This window comes from Toxotes jaculatrix, chromosome 2, assembly GCF_017976425.1.
Source record: "Toxotes jaculatrix isolate fToxJac2 chromosome 2, fToxJac2.pri, whole genome shotgun sequence".
NCBI lineage: Eukaryota > Metazoa > Chordata > Actinopteri > Toxotidae > Toxotes > Toxotes jaculatrix.
In genome coordinates, this window is record NC_054395.1 from 6,604,662 (window position 1) to 6,614,254 (window position 9,593).

General features: G+C 41.1%; 1 protein-coding gene across 1 annotated transcript in view; it reads right to left on the bottom strand.

Annotated features, from left to right (window-relative positions):
* The window catches only part of LOC121190798 (collagen alpha-1(XX) chain), a 28,256-nt gene extending 19,331 nt beyond the window's left edge, over positions 1-8,925 (bottom strand). The window contains exons 1-4 of the mRNA XM_041051805.1: positions 8,817-8,925; positions 5,529-5,648; positions 3,693-3,797; positions 801-944 (exon numbers count right to left, since the gene is read on the bottom strand). Of these exons, the coding sequence (XP_040907739.1) occupies positions 801-944; positions 3,693-3,797; positions 5,529-5,634 (355 nt within the window). The 5' untranslated portion in view covers positions 5,635-5,648; positions 8,817-8,925. The remainder of the gene's footprint in view (positions 1-800; positions 945-3,692; positions 3,798-5,528; positions 5,649-8,816) is intronic.
* Between the last annotated feature and the right edge of the window lie 668 nt (positions 8,926-9,593).

Genomic DNA, 9,593 nt, shown 5'->3' on the forward strand with positions numbered 1-9,593 from the left:
ACAACAAGTGTGCAAAATCTGATGCCAATTCCCACGCAGAGCCTAATCCTCCAAACACAGGTCCAACTCCTCATCCCTCCTTTTTTTTCTCAGACATTACTTGTGAACTTAAGACAAACTGGTCTCCTCTCTGCAAGATGCTCATCCCTTCAGGACAGGCACAGTGTGGGTAGAAGTCATTACTGACTGTGTAATTTAATTGGTCAGGCTGCCTTTGTGAGCCACAGGGGAACAAATGTAGGTGGACAGATTTACAACCAAGGGAACACACTTAACTCTACTAATGTAGGTACACACAGTATGCTCAAACTCAACCCTTTATCAGCCAGTAGTCCAGCTAGAGAAGTGCTGTGTGTGTAAGAACGTCAGAAATGCACCACTTGCTGTCTTGCCAATGTCAAAGTACCAACTGAGTCAACAGCAGGGCTGATGGTATTTCTTTCTATCGCTCTCCCTCTCTCTGTGGACTTTATGTCCCTCCCTTTAAATCCACAATGGATTGTTCAACCTCAAAGTTAAGTACTGACACCATAACCTAAGTTTTACCATCATTGTCTGACATAGCTCAGTCTGCTATAAAACTGTCATCATACAAACAGCAAGAATGTATGTCTGTTCCTGCTCACCTGTGACGATAAACCTTAATGATGCATTTTCTTTTAGCACACTTCATCTCAGTGGCCTTCACTTTCAATAACCTCTTTGCAAGCCATTTGTTGCTGATGTGCTCATTTGCCTCTCTCCGTCTCTTCTCAGCCACCCTTTCTAATTTCTCCCATCCACCTCGCTGTGTTTCTTACTAGTGAATCGTCTCTTGGCGAGAAGTTTCTCTGTCGTCCCATTGAGCACAAGGACTTGGAGGGCGTATTCCTGACTGGAGTCTAGTCCTGCCACGGTTGCCCGGCCCCGTGTGGTGGTCAGCATCAGCTCTGGTTGTGGAACCTCTGGAAAAGAAGACGAGCATTTTGGTCGATTATTGACGGCTGTGGTATGAGATGTGAGATTAGGTCTAAAGGGAAAGTCGCAGTTCCTGATATCACCTAAGATCTTTTTTTGCTGGATAAGTATTAACAATAACCAGGAGAGAGCCTGTATTTTAGTTTGGAGCTGAGCTGAGGTTTACTGCAACAAACACTGGTAGGAACTGGCCTTGATGAGCTCATAATGCAGGAAAGAGAAGACAACAATCAACACAGCTTCCTAATCAAATCATCACATACATGAAACATAATAATATACACAGAGCACCATGAAGTGTAGATTAAAGTGCAATAGCCTCAGGGACTGTTCTTGTTTTCCATCATCTTTAATGATGTTCTGAGTGAAACTGCAGAGGGAGATGGGAGGGAGTGGAGAGTAGCTTCAGATCCATCTTGACTACTTTCTTGAATGCATTTGTTTCAGCATTAATCAGACTACTGAGCAAAACTACAGAACAGCACTGATTTCCCCCCTTAATCTCATCAACATCACCTTTTTATCCTCTTACCCCCTCCCAGTCCCTTGACCTGTGGGCAGGTCTTTTGTTGGACTGAAATCTTGGTCTAAGCCCCCCTCTGCCTCTCTCTCAGACCTGCCTGGGCTTAGCTGCACAGTGTGGAATGGGAGATAAGAGGGTGACACAGAGAAAACAATGTTAAGGGAGAAGTTAAGAGGGTAGGAAAAAATCACAGATATGGAGGAGGAGGAGGAGGAGGAGGAGGAGGAGGAGGAGGAGGAGGAGGAGGGGGAGGAGGGGAGGCAGCTGCATTCTTATCCAAACCATCACCTGTGAAGCAAGAGAGCTGGCACATTCATGGCAGTCTGGATTAAAGTGTTATGATTAGATTTTGGCCGATCAAATTTATGATATGCCTCGATAAATGGAAGAAAAATACGGCATTTAATTACGAATGACTTACGCAACTTATCTCTGTTGTAAAGCACACGCAAACATGCAGTGTTATTCTTCTTCAGCATGCAGATTTCTCATGTTTCAGCTCAGGTTTCTTCAGCACATGAAAGGTTAACATGCCTTTTGAAGGGAAATGAGTCACATTTTAATGTTGCAATGCAGCCCTTTTTTTCCGGCCTTATATTTTTTTTTGTTGCTGTCTGCTGAAATAATTTCCTGCATAAAAATAACAACAAAAGTCTTAACTTACCACCAACCTTACTACCAAAGGCAGAGCCAACAATAGAATCAAATATAATACAGACAGCGATCATTCATTTCATCTGAGTGTGGAGGGCGACGTAAAAGGAGAATATTGTCTCTCCTCTGTGAGTGTGTGTGAGAAACTTCATAAAGTATGATTTTATTTGTCAGCGTGCATCTGAGGAATGATTCCTCTACTGCAAGAAAAAAAAAATCCACCTTTGACTTTCAGATCATCATCAGATCGGATCATGGGAGAAAACGTTCATGACGATAGTCACTGTGCATTTGTTCACTTCTGACCAGAAAGGAGGACATTTCAACTGTTCTGGCTGAGGCTCTGTTATTATGCTGTAATTCTACCTTTCCTTCTGCGCAGGTCACTCGAGGACTGAACTGAAGGACTTTGACATAGGTCTATAATTATACACTTTTGATTACTCAGAACCATTATACCATACAGTAAGTAATCATGGAATAGGAGAATGGAGGCATGGGGCACTAAAATATAATAAAAGCACTTAAAAATTCTTCTCATGCACAGCTGCTTTGTCCAATTGCGATCCGTAACTGTGAATGGACAGAAATTGCTACAAATTTTCTCTGTGAAACAAATTATGATAGAGCCTAATAAGGTGGCTAATGAGGTGGCCGTGGGAAGAAGGAGCTGTTTTAGGCTAATTTAGCTTGTTGATGTTTTTAGCAGTGCATCGTTAAAACAGGTTTGTACAGGCCTGTGGGTCTACTCAGTGTTTGAAATAATGAATTCTAGCCCACCAACCGATGAACTGATTGGGGTATGGGTTTGCAGAACTGAACAATCTTAGCAGCGAGTGCAAGCAGTTCCAGTAAACGCTGGAACGAAAACATCGATGAGTCAGTCACTACCTGCACTGTTTAAAAGGAAGCTAAGAGGCTCTGAGAGAACCAGTCAAGGTCCTCCACACAAAACTCAGAAAATCATTTTTTTATTCTCTTGCTTTTCACACAGCGTCACTGCCATGTTGAAACAGGGAATTGTTGCAATAAAGATGGAAGCACATTGCTATCTAAAACATCATTGTTGGGTTTGGTATACAAATTTTTTAAATCCCTAACCTCAGTCCTGTTGTTATATTAACATTATTAACTCGTAAAAAAATGTGCTGAGAGTCTTTGGATGAAAGAAACTGAAGTGAACTTGAAGTTGCTGTGGCAGTATGATTACAAAGGGGCATGGGCCAAATAATGTAAACCAGCCTATAAATGAAAGTACACAAAAGTATGCAGACAAGGGTGAACTATGCCTTTGGCCATATGCTGTATCATACATAAATGTTCACAATTAAAATGCATTACCACTTAAGACAACAGCATTGAAATATGTCAGCATTGAAATGCTGTTGTCTTAAGTTGGTTGTCTTTATTGCAAATGCATGTTTGAGTGTTGATTAACTCAATATACTGCAGGTTATATCACGACTGTGTTGTTAAGATTGTTTATCAAGTAAATTCCTTTACGTGAAAGTTTCACACGATTGTTTTCAGCACTTCAATACAGCCAAGAACGTCTCACCTGAAATGGGTTTCACTCGGACCTTGTAGCCCTGAACGGGTCCATCAGCCTCCTTCCATTTCATCTGCAGTCTGTCCTCAGACAGGACGGTCAACTTCAGACGACCTTGACGTTCACAGAGACAAAGGGGAGAAAACAAAAAAAAATCAGGTTTTAAAACACATGAGTGTCTGAATGTTGCCAAGTCCAGGATTTGGGTCAAGAGAACGGGTAGAGCATGACAGTTGCAGGCTTTTCAGAGATCAAAGAAAAAAGCCCTCGTACTTCCTTCTCCTTAAATCAAATCCATCTCTTGTTTCCACTTCATCTACATAATTTCCAGCAGGGGTTTTCTAACAAGCAGCGTCTTTCATGTTTCTATCCTCTCACCCTCCATCCATCCCTCTTTCCAGCTGCCCGTTCATCCATCAAAGCATGCCCTGTCCTCTCGTCTGGTATAGAAACAGGAACAGGACGCTGGTTGGGGACTGGAAGGTCATAGGTCATGTCAGAGGAACGTCACAGACTTACACTGTGTCAGGGTTTTGTATGTAATGTGGGGGGGGGGGGGGGGGGGGGGGCAATAGATGCAGAAGAAGTTGGGGGGGGGCAGGGGAAAACGGAAGCAAAGAAGACAAAGGAGTGTAGACATGAACATGAATCACAGAACTTTGTCTTCATCGCCTCTGTGGATGTATGACCCTAAGCACTCAACAGATCTTTTTCTGACGGGCATGCATATATGCCTGTGTGTATGTGTGTGTGTGTGTGTGTGTGTGTGTGTGACTGTAAACTAGGGCCAGGGGCCTCTAGAGGGTCCTCATTTTCATGGGTGCCTGGCAGAGGATCAGATAGGGTCTGATGGGGATTTAGAGAGACCGGGGTCAAGGTCTAACAGACCCACTAACAAAAACAACTTTTCCAGGCAGACGGACACATATGCAGACAACCACAGTAGCTGTGTTGTACTTCCTGATTTGTGGGGTATGAGATTTGTGTGGCTGCGGTTGATATTCTTTTTAGTTGAGCGTTAAAGTAGTAAGCCCTTTGCTGATTGTTTTTTAATGTTATTTTTTAATGAAATGTAGAATAAAGCAACCAAAAATAAATAAATACAGAAATTAAAATATTCTCAAAAGCAGGTCAAAATGATGAAACAGAAATTGTATTGTAATGTATTGTTCTTCTAAAATAGAAGAAAATAAATATATTTAAAAAATGAATCAATATGCTGAGCATATTAATTAAATATTTATTATCATATTAGTTAAAATCACATGTTTATGATGATGAAATGTTTTTCAGTTGCTAAGTAGCACAGCCTCTGTATCAGTAGTGATCAGGTCGTGATGGGTTTCAGGAGACTGGCAGCTTGAATGTGCAGCTGACAGATCAGCAGAAATGATGTGATAAATCATGTCAACATGAAGCAGAGTCTCACAGGAAAGTTTCCAACATCTGGTGAAATCAATGCCAACAAAGAACTGGGGCTGTTTTGAGAGCAAAGGGAGGAACTACTCAGAATGTCTGTGGTGTTCCTAATAAAGTGCTCACTGAGTGCACAGTAAAAGGCTTTGCAAATTGTATTTTCCTCACTTGAGATGTGCCACAGTAATGGTGTATCCACACACAGAGCATTTCAGCCACATGTGTCTGATGGACCCTATGCTCAACTTCTAACTTCATCAGTGCACCTGTGTACACAGGCCAAGTGTTAGCATGTGGCTTTGAACGTGACACTGTTATTCAGACCCTGCTGACATGCTGCACTCCTTCAGCCCCATCATCTCCGGCTGTGTATGCAGTGTCCTTTCAGTAGAACTCAAAGGGACATATTGGTTAGGAAAGGCTCTCTACCTTGGCCCCGGACCCCTGGGGACAGCAGCAGGAGGACACTGAGAAGGAAACACAGCATCAGCCGCAAGGATGATGATGATGATGAAGAGAAAAGGTGAGGAGACATGAGACAGATGGAGCCTGGAAACATGAAAAACAAAGTATTTATATTATATCATAAAGTATTGTCACTGTGGTTTGTTTTTATTCATATTTACAACATATTTTATTTATCATATATAAAATGACTTGACTGATGTGTGTAAGCCTAGTATGTCCTATTAATCAGAAGCAACTGATTGACTGAAAACTGATTACTGAAAACTGAAATAAAAAAAGTTCTTTCTTTTTTCTGCCATGAATGTAGTATTTAGCATAGCACCATTTATTTATTTGGGTACTGGACAGCTGGTCACACCAATATGTCAACTTCCAGCTTTACTCTCCATCTTCTGATGCTTTATAGACCAAACAATCATGAAAATAATTTGAAAATGAATCAGTCATGAAAATAATAAAACACTGAGTGATACTTTTATGGAAAGATTCACTGGCCTCTGAACAGCTTTCATAGCAACATAACAGGTGGCAGATAAAATCCTTTTCTAAGATTTCAGAAGAAAAAGCACAATTTTTGCTTCTTAACCCAACAAATCCTGTCACCTTTTCCCACGGGAACTCTTTTACAGCTGACTCAGACTACAGGTGCTTCAGTGCTCGTCCCCATTACAGGCCCTCAGACTTCACACAGCTAATGACATGCACAGGGCTGTAATATGAACAAACATGCAGCACTTCAGGAGGTCATAAAAAAAAACACGCTTCTGTCTCAGACGGTCAAAATTGACGAAATGCCTTCACATATGATGGCACACATTACATTATTAGAATGTTTTGATGCTTATTCTCTCATGAAGAACGATTATTTGCAGCCGTGATATTTTTTCTATAAGCCTTGATATCCATTGTTTTCACTCTGCCTTCATGCATCTGCGTACGAACATCACAACTACACATCATTTGTATTCAGGGACTCTATAATTTTGAAATGCACTGGGAAACTGTAGGAAAATGAATATAAGTTGTGTAGGCAGGTGCTCTTTGGAGAGCAACGGCAAAAGGTCTGACATTGTTCTTTGTGAACAAGAACACTGTTCAGCAGAATGCACGCTGAACAAAGATCCTATTAACTGACTGGTAGCTCAGTTATTATGTCGGCAGTCACAGACCAGTGAGAGAAGTTCAATTAAATTAAGGTGAGTAGGAATACAAGCATGCAAACACTGACAACATAATGAGCAGACCGGAAGAAGCTCAGGTCTATTTCATATCACATTTATCTCATTATAGATTCATTTGTATCTATAATGGTGGTCAAGAAAGACAACAGTATCCTACTGAGGCTTTATTTATTCCTTTCATTCACATTTTCAGGAGTTCCTGTCAGAGCTTTCAGCTTGTATTTTAGATATACATCATGATTAGACAGGCCACCACTGAAGACAGCTCACGAGAAACACCTCCAGTCTGCCTAAGGGCTTTCCAGACCACTTGATATACAGCCATCATGTGCAGTATGTGACGTGACTATATTGCTCTTTTTGCATGTTTTCTCATGTTTCCCATGTGCCTGCATGCTTAAATGTTGCCATGTCTGAGTTTATACTTGAGTCATATGTCATGCATACCTGTCTGCCTGCCTGTCAGACACAGAGGAAAAGATGGGTAATGTTATGCAATGCCGGTGGACATACTTGCCGAGAGAACTGTTGAGCTTCCTGTTTCTCTGACACCCTTTTCAGTTTCTGGGTGCATGTAGTTAAATTATCTAAGCAATAACAATCAAGACAACTGCATTTAACTTTAGACATAACTGACAGTTTTACCGTAACTGACCTCTTGAAGTCTGGTTCTAATCTGACTTTGTTAAAGGAACCCTGAAGTATACGCAGGAGACATTCAGTCCACTTTGACCAAACAGTACAGTCATGGGTCATTATGCTGGTGTTACTGTGCCAAATGAGAGTCCATTTGTAAAGAGTCAGTTTTTTTCCTTTGCATAGGAAAAAAATATCACACTGCAGTTTTACTTCTAACATTTGTGGATCTGTCTATGGAGTTACAATATTCAATGTGAGAGATATTCTATTAATTACTTAATGCTGATATTGATTTGGTTTCCTTTACTGATCATCTGTAGATAACTACACTACAGTGAACCTGAAGTGGTCGCAAGTCAATATAATCATTCATTCATTGATGCCTTTATTGCCCTCGAAGTGATCTCACCAGGAAAAAATGACTGCCTCAGAATAGCCTGAACTCCAGTTAACCCAGTAAGTATCCAGGTGGCCTATTGATGAAAATGTCCAACATTGGACATCAGTGATCATTCAGTGATCTGACTTGATTTTGAGCTCAGTAATGTCATAAATAGGCTTTAGCAGATTACCACATACTGTACACACTAATCTAGTAATATGAAAGTTATATTTTGTAGACACTCACTATTAACTGATTAAGTAACATCACTTTAAGCCCCATATTTAGCAGTTGTAGGCATAAATATTTACTAAATAGTTATAACACACTACAATGAAGTTGTAAGTATATAAGTATTATAAAATATATAAGTATTTATTAATCTATTTTAAAGTTATATGCCCTCCCGTGGGAACCCATAAGTGAGTGCTGGTGTATAAACAGATAAATGAATCACAATAAAAACCCACAGATGTAATGACATCAAATTGTCTTCACAGGAAAAGCTGTAATTGATGAAAAATACCGTACATTAATAAACACTAACAAATGTTCTTACAACTGCATACAACTACATCAGAGTGTGTTATAAACCATGAATTTCATGTGATGTTTAGTTTTTCCTACAGCATATAAACGGTAAATATAAGGACGAACGAGTAGTTGATGGAGGCAGTGTTTACTGAAGCATCCAACAGCGCCAGGCTGTTTTGGTAACTGCGGACACGAGTTTGTTTCTTACACTAACTGCACTGCGCACAATACAAGAACATTTCATTCCACTGATTTTAATCAGTAATAATATGCTGACCGCTGTTTTTAATGCATGTATATTTCATAAGGATTAAAGTTCGCAACATTCACACCTGATTTTTTTTTTTTTTTAAACAGCACTTTCGAACAATAGACGACAACTAAACCTCCAGGATACAGCCCATGTCAGTCTTTTACTCGAGACCTCGGGACTTGGCCTGAACCAAAGTGTGCGTAGTGACAATGTCACAACAAATGTTTTGGCCATCTCAGAGCAGCCAGGTGAGGTCTTACCTGGCTGTTCGGTGAGTCCGGGTTATTCCTTCAGACGGACTCCACACAGCATACCAGAGGTGGGATGTCAGCGCGCGCCAGTTCCGCCAAAACTGTGCAGCCAGCTCCCTGCGCCAGGTCCTATCTGAGCTCCTCGGGGTGAAATCCGAGAAGCAAGGCCCTCCTGCTGCTCCAGCATGGGTGTGGTGCTCGGGAGAAGGCTATAAAAATGCTCTCCAGAGCAAACAAGCCCAGTTTACATATTTCTGTAGGCATGACATTTAGTGACCACATTGTGCTCTGTCAGTGAAATGAAAAACAAGGGCTTACAGAGAACAGAGAGTTTATCTCAGGAGCTTATTTTCTATGAAGACTAGGATTAAATGTGAGATGAAATCATTTCCAAACAGCTGTGCCGCATCCTGACCAGGGTAGTGTAGGCCGGCGGGTCAGCCAGGTGCAGGACAGGTATGTGTGTAACTTCACTGCAGTGAGCAGAACCACGACTGTCCCACTACAGCAGAGATATATCAGCTGTAAGTCACACACACACCTTCAGTTTACAAAAGTACACTGTACAATCACTGTGATATCTCTAATGTGGGGATTTTACAGGGGAAGTAAGGATACACAGGTTTGAGTCCATGGTTAGTACATTAGATTAGACCCAGACTTCTGGACCCGTGCTCCCTGCAGGAGTCTAGTTAACCAAGTTAAGTGTAAATAAAATCAATTACCTCAGTGATAGCACAAGTTAGCATGGCAGCCTGACTCATGAGTAAATGTAATCAAATGGAT